The sequence below is a fragment of the Sprattus sprattus genome, assembly GCF_963457725.1.
Source record: "Sprattus sprattus genome assembly, chromosome: 2".
Classification (NCBI taxonomy): Eukaryota; Metazoa; Chordata; class Actinopteri; order Clupeiformes; family Clupeidae; genus Sprattus; species Sprattus sprattus.
Window position 1 is genome coordinate 53,308,571 of NC_137921.1, and position 20,622 is coordinate 53,329,192.

At 41.2% G+C, this 20,622-nt stretch overlaps 1 protein-coding gene and 1 pseudogene across 2 annotated transcripts; one reads left to right on the top strand and one right to left on the bottom strand.

The window, feature by feature from the left end:
• Positions 1-1,628: 1,628 nt before the first annotated feature.
• Positions 1,629-9,562, bottom strand: LOC308361313 (cytochrome P450 2J4-like; the record flags this gene model as incomplete). The annotated part of the gene is made up of 9 exons (XM_080833610.1): positions 1,629-1,804; positions 2,031-2,172; positions 2,868-3,055; positions 3,164-3,305; positions 4,535-4,711; positions 4,820-4,980; positions 5,226-5,375; positions 5,604-5,766; positions 9,368-9,562. The coding sequence occupies 9 exons, from the start codon at positions 9,560-9,562 to the stop codon at positions 1,629-1,631; spliced, it is 1,494 nt and encodes a 497-aa protein (XP_080689736.1).
• A 3,187-nt stretch (positions 9,563-12,749) lies between these two features.
• LOC308361309 (cytochrome P450 2J2-like) lies at positions 12,750-17,962 on the top strand (annotated as a pseudogene). The gene is made up of 9 exons (XR_013969100.1): positions 12,750-12,941; positions 13,395-13,557; positions 13,677-13,826; positions 14,323-14,480; positions 14,755-14,931; positions 15,347-15,485; positions 16,321-16,507; positions 16,764-16,905; positions 17,160-17,962. The product of XR_013969100.1 is annotated as a cytochrome P450 2J2-like (transcript).
• The last annotated feature ends 2,660 nt before the right edge of the window (positions 17,963-20,622 follow it).

The window sequence follows — 20,622 nt, forward strand, 5'->3', positions numbered from 1 at the left end:
CTGCTCTGCATAGGCCTACTTACACTTACACAGACAGAAGGAGCAAGCACCAAGTGAGTTTTAAAGGAGGGATTGTAGCGAGAGCCCTGGGTTGTCAGTTGTGACTGTGTGGCAACAGCAGTTGTTTACCTGGCTCACAGGTCAGGTGGGCCCCTTAACAGAATGTTGCTTAGGGCCCCAGGGAGGTCAGGACCGGCTCTGGTTTTACGCAAATGTGCAGGTCATGTGATAGGTTAGTTTCATAAATGTATTTTACCGATCACTTTCTATCCAGTTAGCTTCTTTTAAGATGGCCTTATTGTAATGCAATGAGAAAACAGTGGAACAGAGGTCTAAGGATGGGCAATCAGCAAAGCTCTGTCCTTGCTTGACATATGCATCTCTCATTAGTTTGCGTCCATGGAGGAAAACTAAACAATCGAATACTAAAAATACGCACGTATTTTTTAGCAAACTGATAGGAAGAATACATATTTGCCCTTTCCAAATGTAACTATGAAAAACACCATGGAATAAACCAAAATGTAATACAACATTGCATTATAACAGTACAGCCTCATCACATCTTACATCAGAGTAACCAGACGCATTTACACTACTAAGAAAAGTTCATATTTTATTGCAGATGAAGTAATTACAACAAGGGCCAAAGAAAGTAATACAGGACAGGCTTGTTTTAGAGTTGTGCAAATTATGCATAGGCTGCTGTGTCATTTCCAGTGCCCGTAATTCTTTAATACAACACACTAAAATGAGAGCATTGACCCTGTAACCATTCTACAAACTAATAACAAAAAAATACACAGGTTTGTTTGTAGCAGAGTTAAATGCTGCTTCAGTTAAAGGCCCACTCAACCTTTTCTTGGAACAACTCATGTTTTGTTTAACCAGGCTGCAGTTACCACAGACATTACAGGCGGTTTATTGAAATTCAAGTTCAGTCTTTCTAATTGTTCACTGAACATCACCTTCACCAAATCCAACCCACAACCCTAACCGTTACCATAAATTGTATTTAACATAGTTTCAACAGATAGTTTGATTATAATCTGAGCATCTGTAGATAGTCACAAGGGACTTTCCAAATAAGAGTGTGGTCGGTTTCTACACAACGTTACTATACCTGTTTATAGTTTGCATTTTTTTCTTAGAATTAACAGAAAACGATCTTAAAGTAATATTATGCAACTGTTTTACCTTAACACGTGGCCTATCTTGCATTTATCCCGGGCTTGGTTTCGTAGGGATATGCAGATGTGCTGCCCCTGCATGACCTACCTTGAAGCACTTCAGTTTAAATCAATGTGATACAGGTCGCCTATAAAGGGAATGACCACGGTCCAGAAGGAAAATTCTTTGGTAGTTTGGTTTGGACGTAGTCATATATATCAGAAGAAAAATAGAAATAAACACCAAAATGCTCTTGATTCCAAACACTTCCGAGATTTTGAAGTATACCTCATACATTTAAAGTGTACTAATTTGATTTTAATGTTAATTCACTACCAACATTGGCATTATTAATAATATTATGTAGAATATTATGTTAAATTCAACATACTGGAATCAATATGAGTGTGTATCGGAAAGCAGCACAGCAGTTTAAAGAAAGTGCTCAGCTAAGCGTCTCAGCGAGGAACAGCACAGAGTTGATAGGGTTGGGGGCTGTGAGTGGCTCCGAGTCTGTACTCCAAACTGGGTTCTACTCCCTGTGGTGCTGAGAAGGAGAACCGCTGGAGCAGTGAGGTGAAGAACAGGAACAGCTCCATTCTGGCCAGTTGCTCTCCCAGGCACACTCTCTTCCCTGAGAAAAAGCACACAGAACACCACACAGTCAAGAAATATCAAAGAAACGTGTTGGGGAACACGACAGTCTGTAGCTTAAAAAGTATGTGTTAAAGTAATTTTTCTTCAGGTTACCAATTATACATCTGACTAAATGACAAAATCATATCATAAGCTCATGTGTGTCATAATTACAATGACATGTTTAAGACTCATTGCTGACATGTTCAGTACTAAATTCGCACCAAGAGAGAAAGGCAGGAAGCCCTCCCTCCTCCTGAACTTCCCCTCTGTATCCAGGAAGTGTTCTGGGTTGAAGGTGTGAGGGGTCTCCCATTCCGTCTCATCGAACAACACAGAGGTCAGGCTGGCCACCACCATTGTGCCCTGAAGAACCAACGCAAAAGTTCATAAATAAATCAAAACAGTGCTAGGCTTCACACTACAGCATTTGGGGAGTTATTCTAGCCATAAGACGCTTTCCCACTGCATGTACCGGCTGGATTCTAACCGCTTTTGGTACCAGCTACTTATTTTCCTCTGCAGTTTAGTAACCCCTCAATGTAGCTGGTCGTCATAACAATGCCGCATGAAACTGCCATGTGGTTTGTCATAGTAAGGAGACAAATTCGGTTTCAGAAGAGGCTGAAGGCAGCTAGACAAAAGACTGCTGAAAAAAAAAATCAGAGCTCAGAATGCAAGACGATTCTGGTTACTCAAAGGCAATGCAATAGGGTAAGCTTACCTAGTAGCTAACATCAACATATCATATGTGTGATGATGATTTTAGTGACCAATGATCCTCTGACCATTCAGTAGTCTAGAAAGCTTTCATTCACCTTTTGGTAACGCCTCAGCTTACTTGGAACCTTGACGGAAGTGGTACCAAAAGAAGTACCAGGTACTAGGTACCAGTTTGCTCAATGGAAAACCAAAAAAAGGCGAGTAGTCGGGTCGAGTTGTGCCGGTAGCATGCAGTGGAAAAGCAGCTACAGTATTCAAGAAAATGCTGATTTATTGGAAGTTATTTAGCAAGATACCCCATTTCAAATTCAGTAGAGCCTACAGTGAGCCAAGCTCACCTTGGGAATGATGTAGTTGCCAACTTGGGTGTCTTTGGTGGCACTTCTGCCCACATTCAAGGGCAGAATGTTTCCGATTCTCTGGGTCTCATGGATAACAGCATCAGTGTAAGGCATGTTCTCCCTGTCAGTTAAGGAGGGCGGTCGTGAGGATCCAACCACACGGTCAATCTCCTCTTGCACCTTTTCTAAAAATGATTTATATTAGAAATGTTTAACAAATGTGAGGGGTTTCCTTAAATCTAATTGGACATTAAATCTAAGCAGATCTTTCATGACACTGTGCAAACACTAACGCTGAATCTCAGGATATTTGATCATGTAGAGCAGCCCCCAGTGCAGGGTTGTAGATGTGGTCTCAGTTCCTGCTACAAACAAGTCCAGAGTGCAGAAGCACAAGTTTTCCACATTGAAGCCTGATGCTTCATCATCCGTAAACTAGTGAGAAAGAGAAAGGTAGAGAAAGAAATGTAGAGATAAAAAAAGATGGAATGTGAGAGAGGATAATATTTTGTAACTACTACTAGTAGGCTTAGTGTTAAGTGTGTTAGTACACAGAGAAATAGGGAGATGAAGAAGATGTGTGTGTGAAAAAGAGATGGATTACTATTCTGGGTTGAGGGAGAGAGATCCTGAAATTAGACATGTTATGATTGTATGATTGCATGAATGTACAGTATATCTCCCAAGTGATTGTTGTGAGGATTCTATTCGTATACTAAATTTAAGACTATGGGGAGGTTAACGAAATAAAAATGTCAGGACACCTGCAATAAATGTATCACAAGTTCCTAATTTGTTTTCCCTCCTGAATATTTCTGTCTGGCTATAGTGGTATGGTCTGTGGTTGATGGCAATCGTATTTGAGTAGGCACTGCTCGGCGTTTTTCACTACTGTTTCTCGCTGTTTCGCTGTTCTTTTTGCCCGTCAGCTAACAATTGCAGTGACGTCACTGAAAACTATCAATAAGCCCCAAGAGGCCGTGCTTTACGCTGGTTTTAGAACAGGTAAGGGGAGTTGTTAGGCACGACGCGAAGCTTAACTGTTCTAAAATCAGCGCAAAGCACGGACTCGCGGGGCTTATTGCTTTTCTGAAACTGTCACTACAAATATTTGATATGGTTTAATCAAATAAAAACAATTCAATTGAAGAAACAATAGTTTAATGATAAACCGTCATTCTTCCGCCACTACAAAGTATAGTTCCTAAATAAATCGTTGCCACGCAACCCTTGAAGCAACGCAACAGCCAGATGGAACACTTGCGCTACCGACAAAAAAGGGGTGCTTATTTATTCACATTAATTTGTATATCGCCATTAAAAGTGCAATTGTTGAAATAGTTTTCAAACGGGCTCCTCTTTGCTGGTGCAGCCAGAGGGATATCCTGATTTTGACGCTTCAGTGTCCCAGATGATGTTGCTCCACGTGTGTATGAAATGCGCTATGAATAAAATTGCCTTGCCTTGCCATTCGCTGCGCAGTAATATGGAATGTAATCTTAGAATGTTATGAGGACAACTTGAAAGGTTCTGCTGGATTTTACAACTGCATTTAGCCAATCACAATCAAGGATCCAGCTCTTGGTTGGGATAGCTCGTTTCAAGTCTTCAATTTACATATAACTGTATATGACCCAATCATTTATTGGAATGATTCAACTCACCTTTTCCATTTCTCCAAGGAAACAATCAATGTAGTCCCTAGGGTTTGAAGGATCACAGTCTGCTCGATGGTCTTCAATTTTTTTCTTTACAAAGCTAATCTGTTTTCCCCAAAGACAAAATATTTTGTGGTGTGGGCCAGGCAGTCTGCGCATCAACCACGGGAACATGTTGTACAACTAAAAAGACAAAAAAGGAATACACTTATTTGAAGACAGTAGGGTATCAACTGTCCATGTTTTATTTTCTGGATATGCAAAGAGCTTAGAGTGTGAGGAGAGGATCACCTGAGCCCATGCTGATCCTTCCAGAAAGATGACCTCATTGATGTCCTTCAGGAGAGCCTGAAAGTCATTGTTGGAGTACTCAAAGCGCTCCCCAAACACCAGCACGCAGATGATGTTGGACACTGCATTATTAACAAGCCAAAGTGGATTGAATGGTTTACCTGGGAGAAGCAAAAGTCAACATGTTTTGATAGGCCACACACAACTTTTATAGGGATGGACACAGCATTGTTAACAAGCCACTGCGGGTCGAGGGATTTAACAGGGAGCACCAAAGTAAAAAGACTGTATGGACACACACATCCAAAACTTACGAGAATTTACTGAATGAAACAAGTACAGAGATAACACACACCAACTTGAGGCTCCTCAGAACTGAATTGGATTTTTTTCCTTATTAATTTACCTTGCTCATTAGCTAATGCTTCATTTAGATATCTGCACTCTTGAAGGATGAAAGGCTCAAGGCTTCTTTTGCCCAATCCAAAATTCTTCAGGGTGTGCAGAGCAAACCGTCTCTGATGTTTCCAAGCATATCCATTAGACCCAACAACTCCTAAGCAGAAACCAACCAGATAACGATTGAAACAACAGAATGGTACTTCACGGAGAGGTTGAGTATGTAACAGTTATTACACAGTACATTTACATTACATTTAGTCATTTAGCAGACACTTTTATCCAAAGCGTCTTAAAGGTAGAGAGGGACACCCCAGCTCTGGTAGTGCTAACAGTACTCAAGACAACGATCTTGGTTTTTCTCCTTTGTGTAGTGGAAAATCACCTTTGTCTCCCACAATATCAGCAAATAAAGGTATGGAAGGACGATCAGCAAAGTTTTCTCCTTGATGGACATATGCTTCTCTCACTAGCTTGAGTCCATTGAGAACAACTATCCTTGGTCCAAAAAATCGAATACTGAAAATGTTCCCATATTTTTCAGCAAACTGGAAGAGACACAATATCACTGCTACTAAGACACAATAAACCAAATACAAATATCCACACAACATTGCATTAAAGGGACGTGCAGCCATCAAGCAAGCGAAACAGGTGAGGTAATTGGGGTTTTTATAAAAAATGAAGCTCACAGAAATAGCATCATGGAAGGGTTTACATTTAAATCAATTAGTGTGACTGAAATATGTATCCCTTAACATGTGTATTCCAGTGCTGTCAAACAATTAAACTATTTAATCGCGATTAATCACATTTTTGTCACAGTTAACTCAAAATGTATCGCGATTAATCGCACATTTTTACCTATTCTAAATGTCCCTTCAATTATTTTTTTCCCCATCATTTTTTATTTATTTTAATGCTCTTATCAACATGGAAAAGTGGATTGGCTTGCTTTAAGCAATGTTTTATTTATATTGAAAAACAACATTGCCAAACAGGGCAGTAGAAAATAAAATTATAAAGTGCAAATTTCAGATAAACAAGGACTCAGCCTATAGTGCAGTTACACCATGGCTTAATATTTTCTTTTTTTCAAGTTTGCTGTGAACATAGAAGTCAGGCCTCTTATTACAAAAACAATGAACCGTAACAGTTAGGTTACCAATAAAAGTTAAGCCTACAACTTCTGTGCTTTCAGCCAGCTGCCTGTTGACATTTTCAGACAACAGCGAAGCTCGCTTTTTTTGCACAACACAACTTTTAAAGGTAAACGTTCTATTCAGAATCTTTTTATCATCCATTTCGCCGTATCGCGCTCACCAGTCACTCAAACGCTACGTTAGCCTACTACACAGTTTGCGAGGCCAAAAAGAACGTTAATCTAAAAAAATAAAAATAAAAGTGCGATAAAAAAAATTGACGCCGTTAAAATGGGTTTGCGTTAACGCTGTTAATAACGCTTTAAACTGACAGCACAAGTGTTTTCGTGTTGTTACAAAGGTGTTGTGGACATGTACATTTTGTTTCCTTTCTATTGATGATTCTGCCACACCTTACTACTAAGACATTACGGAAAAAAGGCAAGTGCCATATGTTATCTTTGTCAGTAGGTCCACCGGCATCACAGATCCGAGTCACACACTTTTTTGGGTAAACAACCTATAGCTAATTTTCCTACCCAAGAGTCAAATGACTTTGGCAGAGCTATGATTGTTACCTATAAGCCCATCTATTTTACGAATACTTTATTATGTACGCTATTATGTAAGTTATGGATGTATTGTAAACCCCGTATGAAAGCATATCATGTTGACCCAGCGGCGTAACAATGGCCCGAGTGCAAAGCTTGTCAATGGGCCCCCCTTACCGTTGTAATGTCAGGCGGAAACAACGATATTGCAATTAAACGAGACGCAGACCAATGTACTTATGATGTACAATACACATTAAGGGTTGCTACAATATGTTGTCATGAAAACACCAATTCTCTCTTCGCTGAATTGGATACCTAGAACCAATCAGAGCAACGTAGTATTACCATCTGATAGATTAAACTTTTACCTGATCCCGTAGGAAGGACGGCAAAAACATCTTTTCAATCGACAAATGCCTTGATCGCGTTTCTCTGTTCCTCTTTCAAAATGAATGCACTGTCAATATCTGTTGAGATATGCCTGCTCACGTTACTTAATTAGCACTCAAGGCTAGAAGCTACCATTTGTTTCAATGTTTTTTTTGTCTACGCGTTAGCATAACCTATCAATAATGGTCTAGAGTGCTTCAGTTAAGACCTACAATCCTCGGCAACATTCGGGTTGCGTATACACAACTAACCGAGTCAATGTAGACATAAAAAAAAGTCGTGTAGATAGCTTAAATCATATAAAATATGTCCCACTAAGCTCCCGAGACGGCGCCATCTTTGTTCGATGTATATTCTATCTATATCTGTCCATCAACGTATAAAGCCCTGCCCTTACAATTTGATTGGTCAGATCGCTTTTCTGTGGGCTTGAATACCTCCCAACTAGTTCAATTCCAGACTGAATCTCCCAGACCAAAAATTTTGTGGGCAGAGTTCAGGCTGGTATCCAGGCTATGGATATATGGGAACAGCCGCTCGACAGCGCCTCGTGTGCTGCAACCAAAACAAACTTCCTCCAACAATATCAGGTAGGCCTATGCGCAAAGTAACTTTCTTTTAACGACATTGAAGCAAAAAAAATAATTTCAAGTAGCAGTAAGCGTATTATTAAACGTAACATGCATGACGTTTAGAAAAGCATTCTACGGTAAGAAACAAAACAGAGCCGTGCACACCTCGCCAAATGCTGATGTAACCAAGTGGTTATCCACAATCTGAGCTTTTGCTATCTGTTGCCCTCATGACAGCTGAGAGATCGCTGCTTGAAAAGCAGGACATGAACTATAGGAGTTGACAGTATATCAGACAGTAAACGCTATGTGATTAGCCTACCCTGGTGGGCCTCATTGCAGTTGGGCTGGGGTCAGAGACGAAGCGTTCTCCTGAACACTCTTTGCCACAAATCCAAATGAAGATCATTTTGGCAGTTTTGCAACCCTTGCTCGTTGCGTTCGTGCCGCTTCCTGCAGCCACTTTTGTGTTTGAAGGGCATGGGGTAGTCTACTTATCGCTTACTCAACACGCAATGCAACACAACACAGGACGGGAAACAATCGTAACATGTGTGGGTGGGCTATAGAATCTTTGACAACAAATTTACCCAGACATCCTTGCTATTTTTCGATGGCAATATTACTTAATAAAAACGAGACTCGTTTCATTCAGCAAAAGGCAAATGAGGCTAAATTAATTATTCGCTGTTGTCAAGACTGACTATTGTTAAAATGGTTATTGGACAAGTGATAGCTCATAACTATGAATAACTGTCACCGTAATTAAGAAATATTTGCGAATTGATGGGGCCCGGTCAGTTCTTCAATGTCTCTCTTCTGCATTGAGATTGAGGATAGGCCCCCTTTCGCCACGGGCCCTAGTGCAGCTGTACTCCCTGCCATAGACATGTATAGATACATAGATACATGTCTATGCTCCCTGCACTCCCACTGTGTTGTCATGTCCCGAGGCAACATTAGAGGCTTGAGACTCGAAAAATAAACTTTCAATTTCAAGTCTTTTTTACACGTAGTAAGTTTCAATAACTCCATACCATTATATCCACATTCAAGGGGCAAAGATGAGACGTCGTTGTGTGGTGAGAACTGATAGAAAATCGCGCTGCCAGCGCCGCCGGTGGGGAGGGGACATTTTTTTTTCTCCAAATCTTTATTTATTGGTGGCACCAATAAATAAAGGGCTAAGCTCTTGCGGCTAGTTTTAGCGCTCTTTTTAACGCCCAAAGTATCAAATAATGATGCAAATGTGCTAATATGGTGAAGTAAATGTCAATATCATAAAGATTGTCTTATCCAGAATATTTCCATTTTGATGCCCTTATGTTGCTTTGGGCGCCTTTAATACGACGTCAATAAAACGCACTTCTTTAATGTTACCAAAAGTAGACACTTCCTTTAGTTGGAAGTGCAATAACTAGCTCAAACATAATCTTTACAGCTTCGTTTTGTTCGCATAGCCGGGGTTGGTCTCACATATGCATGACTTACCTTGACAAACTGTAGATGGACTTTGGTGAAGTCAATGTGATGCAAATCGCCTATAAAAGGCAATGACCACGGTCCAGGAGGAAAATTCTTTGGTGGTTTGGTTTTAATGTAATCAAACACCAGAAGGAAAATGAAGAGAAAAAGCAAAAAGCTTTTGATGTCTAACAGTTCCAATATATGTAATAGCGCCGTCATTTCGCACAGCTGACAAAGTCCGTGTTGAACCTTGCTCTGCAGTCAAGCAGTTGACTATTGCGTATGGTTAAGGCCAACTTCCTGTTTTGTGGACTATCAAGCAATTAAAGAGAGTGAAGGCGGCTTTTGCGGCTGCTCAACACTGAGGTTCTTATGCGTCAGAGAGCAACCAGGACAGGAAAATCTCTGTGTTACTTGGTTCCAAATTAGTTTTCTCTTCTTCCCCACCTGCTTACCTGGGCAGTACATCTCTTGGTCTGTTTGTGTCTTGTTTTATTGCCAGCCAGGGCTGTGACTTTATGCCCGACAAAAGTGAGAATGAAAAACTATTTACTATATTCGATAAACGCCAACGGACAACTGCAGCACAAGGATAGGTTGATAAATTAACAAAAGCAGAAAAAAAAGCATTTGAAACATATCCCACTCTTCAACAAGGAGACATATTAAACTTATGTTTACAGGTCAACTCACAGTACAGTATAGTTACATTGCGCCACTATCCTCCTGACCTTCCTGTGCCACCTCACTACAGTATAACCTTCAAGAGAGGACTTTTTCAGTCTCTCCCAATGGTATGCCAAGCTAGACAGCTCAGTTCGTAATGTGCTAACAGTAGCTCTGTCATCTTACGTAAGCAGACATTTGCTGATTTCTTGCTGAGCTAGGGAGCTCATGTATCTTTATTTCAGGAACGTTTTTAGGGTCAAGACAAGCGAAATGAGGCAAGTTTTGCATTTGCTAAAATCCTCCTATCCATGCTACCTGCCACAGTGTCCAGAACAACATAATGGACATTCACCTCAAAGGCAGCATCAGATGAGGCTACTGGTTCATCATCTAAAATCTCCCCTGGCATTCTTTTCTTTCATCAAGTAGGCTACTGTCATATACTGCTCTTTCTTACATTAAATAACTTGAATTCATATGGTTTACTCTGTTATCCTCTCTACCTGTACGTGTAGTCATGGCCTCCTCATTGCACATTTTGGGCTCATCATTTTCAGCAGGAGTCATTTTACTGCATACACAGATCCAGTTTGAGTTTTTGCATAATATTTCTAAGTCTATTGCCATATATTGGGTATAAAAAGGCTAATTTAACAATTTTGCAAATAGGTTGACAACATTGCAACAATATTAACCAACGCTACTACGTTAGTTGTTTTCTCTTTACCAGTTGCCACTTGTGGTTGTCCTCTTGAAAATAAATTGGTAAGCTTGGCACATTTGGCAGCATCCTCCTCCAAAGCCTTTCATTTTTTCAACCTGGCTTTTTCAGCCCCTCCTGGCCTTTCCCTCCCATCCATCCTCCCTGCCTCGTATCGTTGCGGTAGGGCCGGCCCATCGGTAGCCTATCTGAGAAAACTTTTTGGAAAAGACGGGCTATGGACCCAACCAACTGTATTTGGGAGGGGAGAACTTCCTCGCATGGTACAACCCATGCAGAGGCTACTGTGTCATAATGCACATCGTGTGTAGCCTACTTTAAGAGAAGATGGACAAACGTGACAAATGTCAAACCATTTTATTCTCTACCGGCCCAGAAGTGAAGCGGCCCACCGGGAACTCTCCCGATTCTCCCGATTACCCACCCCGGGCCTGCTTAGAGCTGTATCACGCCAAAGCAGTGTTATATTTTATTATTTTCTACAATTTCTTAAATATTCAGTTATTTTTAGTTTCTATAGAAAATATTCAATTCAATAAATATTGTATGTTTATACCTCATTCTGCTCTGTATAGGCCTAATTACACTTACACAGACAGAAGAAGCAAGGAGGGAGTTTTAAAGGAGGGATTGTAATGAGAGCCCTGGGCTGTCAGGTGTGACTGTGTGGCAACAGCAGTTGTTTATCTGGCCTACGAGGTCAGGTGAACCCTTAACAGAATTTTGCTTAGGGCCCCAGGCAGGCCAGGACCGGCTCTGGTTCAACGCAAATGTGCAGGTCCTGTGAAAGGTTACTTTCAAAAATGTATTTCACCGATCACTTTCTATAGGATCTTTCAAGAAGCACTTATTGAAATGCAATGAGAAAACAGTGGAAAAGAGTTCTGAAGTAACTAAACTTTTGAATGGACTTTACTTATAGTAGTATAATTACTATTTCATATAATCAGCAACAAATATCTCTGCAAATTTTGTCTGAACAATTTCAAGCATCACAGATAGGGAGAGAGGTCATGTATTTGTTGGTGAAATTATTAACCAGTGCATATTATACTGATACTGGACTGATTACACATCACATGATGCAACTACCAAACTAAGGGCTAGGTCCACATAAGGGTCATCGCACTAGAGACTATTTAATCAAAGCATGATTTATTTGGCTTAAATTTAAAATGAAAAGGCTTAAACAATAGGGCTTTCAAGCACTTGCTGAGAACATCAGCAACATGGGTCTAAATTGTATAAATGAGCTAAACACAGCTAAACGTTTAAGGGTAGAGTCCGCATTTCAGAACACGGAAGGGATGTGTGTAAATTGAACAGCCTGTATGGGACATGTTTGTCCAGCTCAAAAAAATGCAAATTCCACATACCTGAGGTAAGTCACTGTTTCTATTGAGAACATCCACATTTTCTCTCACACCTGGAGGCTGCCAGGTCAGTCTATACGAGACATGTTTGTGAGCCACTGCTTCTCCTGAGAACATCCACATGGGACCAGCACTGGCATGTGACTCTACACTAAAAAGTGCTCTAAATTATATTACCAATATACTGTAATGAATAACAGTCAGAAATTCAGATCACACCTCCAAACTGCATTTATTGTTGTGGATATCAGTTTGAATCAAACAGACATCAGCTAGAAAAATTTCCTATGACTCTTTTCATCTGAACATGTCCTTTGCTAATCAGACTCTGCCTGGTACTCATGGTGCAGAGACAAACATCTGATGCCTGTCTTCTCAGAGATTCATTTTGGACAAGGAGAACTTTTGGCACAACTCCAAGTTTTATTCAGGCAGTTTACTTTGAGTGAACTTCACTCCCATTACAGAGAGTTATCGAGCATAAATAGGCTGTCACATATTTCTATAAACAAAGGAAGTTCCACCCACCACAGCCCCTCACTCTTAGGAAGAATGTGGAATGGGTTAAATAATGCACGGCACAGATTAAATAGCCACTCACAGCAGAGACGCATTCACATAGGAAGACTCTCCCTGTGCAACACACAGAGCCATGATTCTGCACATGGTGCTATATTTGCTTGATTTAAAAGGATGGTTAGTTGTTATCTGTATTCTCTTGATTGTGGTGGATGTGATCAGGAACAAAAACCCTACAAATTACCCACCTGGACCCTGGCCTCTTCCGGTCTTTGGGAATGTCTTCACAGGAGTAGATTTCAGAACTATGGAAAAGGTAAGAAACGGAAAAAGAAAACAATATGCTGTTTCACATTCATGCATTTGCACTGAGCATTTGTAAAAAACAAAAAAAAAAAAAAAAAAAGCAAATCATAGTTTTAGATTGTGCACTTAAAATAAACTGGTGTCTGTGCACAATGTTGGCTCTGTAAATGGAAAACAAACAAAGTGGCTTGGCTCAAGCCATACACTTTTCCAGCCAATCGGCATGTTGCTTTTGGACCACAGAGGGTAGGAGTATAATTGAATTGGCTCAAATCTAAACCTTAGCTCAAATATTAGTTAAAACATCAACAACCGTTAGCTAGAATCGAGGACTGTACCTTTACTGAAAAACGAAATAGAAAACATGTGAATAAAAGAAAAGAAAGAAGTGTGTCCATTTACTTAGAATGATGTGTAAGGATATCTCTGACCTTCTGTTACACTGTCTGTTTCCTTTGTAAAGCTCGCTGAGGTGTATGGAGATGTCTTCAGCCTGAGGTGGGGCAATGAGAAGACAGTGTTTATATCAGGATACAAGATGGTGAAGGAGGCCCTTGTGACTCAGTTGGACAGTTTTGCAGACCGGCCTGTTGTTCCTCTGTTCCATAAGGTCTTTAAAGGAATTGGTGGGTAAGGAAACCAATATTGTGCTGCATGATTGAAATGTTGACATGCATGTTTCGTATGGCCATATGCTGTATCTTAAACATTTAGATTTTAACTGTATTAATCTGCATGAATTAAGGAATTGCCTTGAGTAACGGGTATATGTGGAAGATACAGAAGAAATTTGCCAACGCCCATCTAAGACACTTTGGAGAAGGCAGGAAAACTCTGGAGCTTCACATCCAGCAAGAGTGCCACTACCTGTGTGAAACCTTCAAGGAGGAACGAGGTGAGAGTCACATACAAACAACAACAATCACAACAACACAAACAACACTGCGCTGTCAAAGACAGATCAATCCCATGCTTAGACATTAATACATACTCAGAGGGAGACTGTGGACCGAAGGTACAACTTCAAAGAGTGGTCAGGTCGGGTATGTAATTCCATTTGTCATTCTGACATGTACTATCTCTGTGTCATAGGTAAGGGGACAAAGTCAGTGAAAGCTCTCTTTGGCAGTCAACACTCATTAGTAGCAGTACCTTATTTTTATACACAGTGACTACATGTGTTGCATATGCAAGCCATCCCCTTGTTGTTGTTGAAGCATGTCCCCATGAAAAATGGCCGGAGGGATTTATAAGCAAAGGTGCAAAATTGAAACTGCTGAACAAAACAAAAAAGTGGTAGTGCAGTCAATCTATTCTCATCAGCAGAATATTTCCAAGCATTCTTGATGATTATCTTTGTTCCTTTTTGTTGTTTTTATTTGGTCCTGAAGACCCATTTGATCCCCAGATGAAGCTGAACAGTGCAACAGCAAATGTTATCTTGTCCGTCGTTTTTGGGCGTCGGTTTGACTACAGTGATGAGCGGTTCCAATACTTTCTCCGGGCAGACACCGAGGCGGTTCTTCTGGCTGGGTCTGCGCAGGCACAGGTCGGTGCTGTTATAAGTTACAATCATGATGCTGGCTAAAGTTTTTGGACATTTAAGCTCAACAGCCAATCTATTTACACCCCTCCTGTCCTCCTGAATTAACAGCCTGTGTACAAAGCTTTTTTTTTAGCACACACACAATAATTATTATAAATTAATGAAATAAACGTTTGATACACAGCATGACAAATAAAGGTTTGATACACAGCATGACATGAACAAACTTAATCTACATTCCCATGTTCATCGCTGTTGATGTGTGATTCTTCCCCAGCTGTACAACGCCTTCCCTGGGCTCTTCCACTACCTGCCAGGCCCCCACCAGGTCGTTCACTCCAACTACGCCAAAGTCACGGACTTCCTGCGACAGGAGATCCAGAAACACGTTGAGGACAGGGATCCGTCAGACCCACATGATTATGTGGACGTCTATCTGGGTGAGATAGAGAAGGTGAGACCCACGTGATTATGTGACGTCTATCTGGGTGAGATGGAAAGGTCTTAAGGACCTAAGGCAGTTTGTTCTTGTTGGAAAAATGTCAGATTGGGCCCTGAATCCAGGACATGTATTGTTTTTTTCTGTTAAACACTTTTTTTTTTTACATTAGATTTTCTACATTAGATTTAGATTGAACACCATTAGGCAACATTAACATTCATGGACGTTTTAAATTAGACTGACATTGAAGGGAGATTCAGCCATATCTTATTCTGCCATCATACAGACAGACATTCAATTCAATTTTATTGATATAGCGTCAAAACAAATAAAACCGTCTCCAAATGCTTTACAGAGCCCAGACATACAGCCATACGCAGTTCCTGTATAAGTATGTTCTTCCTTCCCGTTTCTCTCTGCCTCTCAGAGTAAGGATGATGAGGCAGGATTTAACCTGGAGTGCCTGGTCGTCTGCACCCTGGACATGGTGGAGGCAGGGACAGAGACTGTAGCCACTACGCTACGCTGGGGCCTGTACTTCATGATAAAGTACCCTGAGATACAGGGTATGTGATCAGTACGGTTTTGACCACTGTGATGCATGGTCAAAATCATTCATTCCAATATCGTCACTGAGGGCCATGAAAATGCTCATCTACCTCATGACATGTAATGTCCAGTTGCAACAACAGTGGTAACAAGAGAAAAACTTATGGTTAATGTTTATTGTAATGCATTAATAGCCTGACGATGTCATACTCATAATTCTAGTCAGAATATGAGTCTGATACTGCTCCATTGGGCTGTGATTATGGGGCATGTTTCAAACGAAATGCCTCTTCACTCAATTGGATATACCTAGAACCAGTCAGAGCAACGTACTATGACCATCGTGGCCAGCTGATACATTCAACTTTTACCGTATCGCGTAGGAAGGACGGCAAAAACATCTTTTCGATCGACAAATACCTTGATAGCGTGTCTCTGTTCCTCTTTCAAAATGAATGCGCTGTCAGTGTCTTCTAAAACAGACTTGAATCCCCAAATTTTAGCTCTCCAGTGGCAGCCATGTTTGTTAAATACGAACTCAAACCAAGCGTTGGTGACGTAGTTGATAACGTTACAGTTGATCATCTCTCCATCATCGTATAAAGCCCACCCTGACAATTTGATTGGTCCGGCAGAATCCTGCCTTCTGATAATTTCTCCCCAACGGAGCAGTGCCAGACCGAACTTCCAGACCTCAAATGTTGTGGGCGGGGCTAAGTTCGGTCTGGTATCCAGGCTAATGCATTAATACTGACCACAGTGCCTACATAGAGTAATCAGACGTTTCCTAGACTATAAACATCAGCTTTATGAGGCTATATCTAAGTGATAAGGTCTGCTTCTCTTCTGCAGAAAAGGTCCAGGCTGAGATAGACAGTGTGATTGGTCAGTCACGGCTCCCTGATATGACAGACAGACCAAAGCTGCCATATACCGAAGCAGTCATCCATGAAACTCAGAGATTTGGCAATGTTCTACCACTAGGATTTCCGAAATAGCATCCAAAGATACCACATTGGGTGGATACTTTATACCCAAGGTAAATAAACTTTGAACTTTGGACAAACAATCATTTGACCAGCCAGTATCAGAGCAATACCTTGTTACCAATAAAGCGTAAGCTATTGATCATTGATAACACCAGTGAGTATATCCTGCATTGAAACATAAGAGGTTTGACTTTTGAGATGACTGTATGAACAGTGTTAAAACAACTCCAAGCCCTTTGTGAATACAGCATGAATTATTTGCAACAAACTAGTAATAAACAGCACATTGTTATGTGTTCTGTTTAGGGGACAATGGTGACAGCAAACCTGTCGTCTGTGCTGAATGATAAAAATGAGTGGGCAACACCTCACCTCTTCAACCCTGACCACTTCCTGAATGCTGAGGGCCACTTCCGCCGAAGAGATGCTTTTCTTCCATTTTCAGCAGGTGACCAAATATTGTTTATCAAGCCATGAATCTTTTTCTTAATCTATCAACACACATTCGCATCAGTTACACATTTGAGCACACAAAGTCATTATCAAACATGCTGTTGCAGTGGTAGTTAATGATTAATCGCTCACCAGACAGAATATTGTTGTTGTTGTTGTTGTTGATTCTTGATTTTTGCTTGGGGATCTATGTGCATGTAGGCCTGGTATTTATCTTCATGTTGTAACATGAATTATTAATGTCCCCAGGGAAAAGAGTTTGTCTAGGAGAACAGCTGACTCGCATGGAGCTCTTCCTGCTGTTCACCTCACTGATGCAGAGGTTCTCCTTCTCCTCACTCCCTGGTGTGGAGCTAGGTCTGGAGGGAGTGATGGGCTTCGCCTACTCACCTCCTCCCCACAAGATCTGTGTCAAGCCACGCTGACGGTGCCCAAGTGCATGATGTGTTGGCCAAGCCCCCGCCACTTCAGAAACACACAAACAAACAAACAAACAAACAAACAAACAAAAATAGTCACAAAATAAAACTGATCTGGTATCATATGTAAATGTTCAAATAACTGCTGAACAATGTAAAGATATCATGTTTCCCTTGATCTGCACTTTAGATTTCTGCATGTACTGTATATGTCAATAATTGTGAAAAACCCAGTTATCGTTGTTCCTATAAAATGTATAAGCCTGCTTAATGTTGTCTTTTGGAGGAGTTGCAAATCATGATTAAAGATCAGAATTACTAATGATTGACAATAAACCATTCAATCTCATAACTATTTCTATTTTTGCCTCTTAATTAGACTTAGGTTAGAATGTAGGGGTCTCTGGATAAGAATCCTGCCATTTGGAATGCTGTGTCCTACATAGGTGTGATACCATAGGTGTCTTCCTCACCTCTCCCACCCAGAATACTTCTTGATTTCCCAGGACCACACCCACTTCACAGATGACTCAGCTTAGAACAATGCATTAACTAGCCCTTAAAAATAGCCACTGTATAGCCAATGGTGTACAGAAAGACACACAGTAAGTGCTGAAAGGTTTGATGGTTGTATCTGAGCTATACAGTTGACAGTGATAAGCCTACTGAATAAAATGACTGCAACACTAACCTCTAATGTGTTTAAGTCTTGATTACAAATATGATTTCACTCTTAGGCCTGCGCAACGACAGGTGTGGCGGGTATACATTTCGCTTTAGGGGTTCTGAAGGGGGTGAGCTACAATACAAAACATTTTCAAAAGTGTGTAGTGTAGGTATAGAACTGTCAAACAGTGATATCGACCAAAACAAAAGTTTAATGTGAAATTGTGAGGATTCACAGAAACTGTTTGCCCTTTACTATTTTATACTCTGATGATAATACATTGTTGCCTCCTTTCGGAGTGGGGTTCAAGTGAGTGCATAAAAGGAATGTGTGCACTTCTATTCACCCTCAGATATTCCAGGAAAACTGGCCTGAACTCAGCTTACATAACAGGCAGTCCAGCTGCCCTACCCCCTCTAGACACACACACACACACACACACACACACACACACACACACACACACACACACACACACACACACACACACACACACACACACACACACACACACACACACACACACATACACATACACACACACACGTCAACAGAGCAACTACTCTCTTCCGGCTCTGTCTCAGGGGATGCAACCCAAGGGTGTGCTTAAGCACACAGAGACAAAAACAGCAGTCTGCAGTGCTTTAGTGCTGACCATGACTTTGCATTTCCACCATGTTTTCCCAAGCTATCTAACAAAGCTCGCTGGGCTGTCTGTGAAACCTTTGGACAGTCTATTAGAGTCGTTAGTAATCTCTCAGTGGCTGGCAGGTGTGCCTGATTATGGCCTCTTGCTATTATAGTTCATTACATGATAATCTAGCCAACCAAGCCTTACCTGTGCCTCTCCCTGAAAATAATCCTCAAGTCAATAAATGGACATAAAAGCCCATGTATTTCCCTATGGGATAAGACAAAGTAAACTGACCATTATAAAAAGGGTAGGGCCACTTAAAAAAAATAGTAAACGTTAATTAAGTCCTGTAAGTGTGCTGGCAGTTAGAGGACATGCAACTGAAAATGTACAACAATAGGCGAATTAGTAGTAAAGTAGCACCTTGGGTTCTCACTTTGATGCAATAGTGCCAAATAGGTGGAAGTACATTTACATTTAGTCATTTAGCAGACGCTTTTGTCCAAAGCGATGTACAAGGGAGAGAACAGTCAAGCTAAGAGCAATAAAACCTGGTGTAACAATAAATACTGCTTTTTTAAGAAATAGAAAACGACATAAAAAGAAATGGAAGTGCGGGACTGTCACTGCCTAAGTGCAAGTTAAGCCAAGGTGCCAGTTAGGAAGGGAGGTGCACTCTGAAGAGTTGGGTTTTCAAGAGCTTCTTGAAGGTAGAGAGGGGCGCCCCATCCTTCCAGTCTGGTTTCAGACCTTCCCATAGCACCGAAACTGCTCTGGTGAGGGTGGAAAATGACCTCCTAATGTCATTAGACTCTGGCTCACCCAGCCTACTAGTCCTGCTGGATCTGAGCGCCGCTTTTGATACAGTGGACCATAATATCCTGTTTCGGCGCCTCCAGGAGGTGGGAATTACAGGCACTGCCCTGGACTTCTTTTATTCCTATCTCACAGGACGGCAGGAATATGTTGCCCTTGGCAATATCCAGCACCTCCAGCATTAGGTGTGTTACCTCCGGTGTCCCCCAGGGGTCAGTCCTGGGCCCCCTGCTTTTCTTAATTTACATGCTACCCCTGGGAAACATACTTCGAGGTCATAACATCCCATTTCACTCCTATGCAGATGACACACAAATCTACATCCGAACTTCACCCGACAAACACCTGGCACTATCACAGACTACCAAATGCCTGGATGACATCCAGCACTTGATGAGCAACAACTCACTACAGCTAAATGGTGGCAAGTCTGAAGCAATTGGCACGCCCCATCAAACAAAAAAGGCCGGTATCACCCAAATCACGATAAATGGTCACCCCACCCCTCTCTCCTCACTCGTCACAAACCTTGGTGTCAAGCTGGACTCTTCATTGTCCTTTGATGCACACATCAAATCCATCTGCCAAACATAATTTTACCACCTGAGAAACATCTCAAGGCTGAGACCCTCTCTTCCCAAACATGCTGCAGAAAAGCTGGTGCACGCATTTATCAGCTCCCGTCTGGATTACTGCAACTCTCTGCTGGCAGGTCTACCAGCAAAAACCATTCAGAGGCTGCAGTATGTTCAAAACAGTGCTGCCCGGGTTCTCACCAAGACACGGAAATCCGAACACATCACCCCAGTCCTCCACTCCCTCCACTGGCTTCCAATCAACCAGAGAATAGTCTTCAAAGTCCTACTCCTAGTTCACTCTTTGGGCTGGACACGCAGAGATGGGCAAAAATACATCAAAATGTATTTTGATACAAAATACAAAATACCCCTCAAATAAATGTATCAAAATAAAATACAAAATACTGTTGCCAGAAAATGTAACAAAATACAATACATGTATTTTGTATTTTTAAAATACAGGAAATACTTTTTCTGAATTTTCAGTTTTCTCACAATTTGGTATAGCAGAACATTCAGGTTTGGGCTATTCAGTGGCGTAACGTAGTAACCACGGGGCCAGGTGCAGGCTATTATGATGGGCCCATGTCAGTAGTTC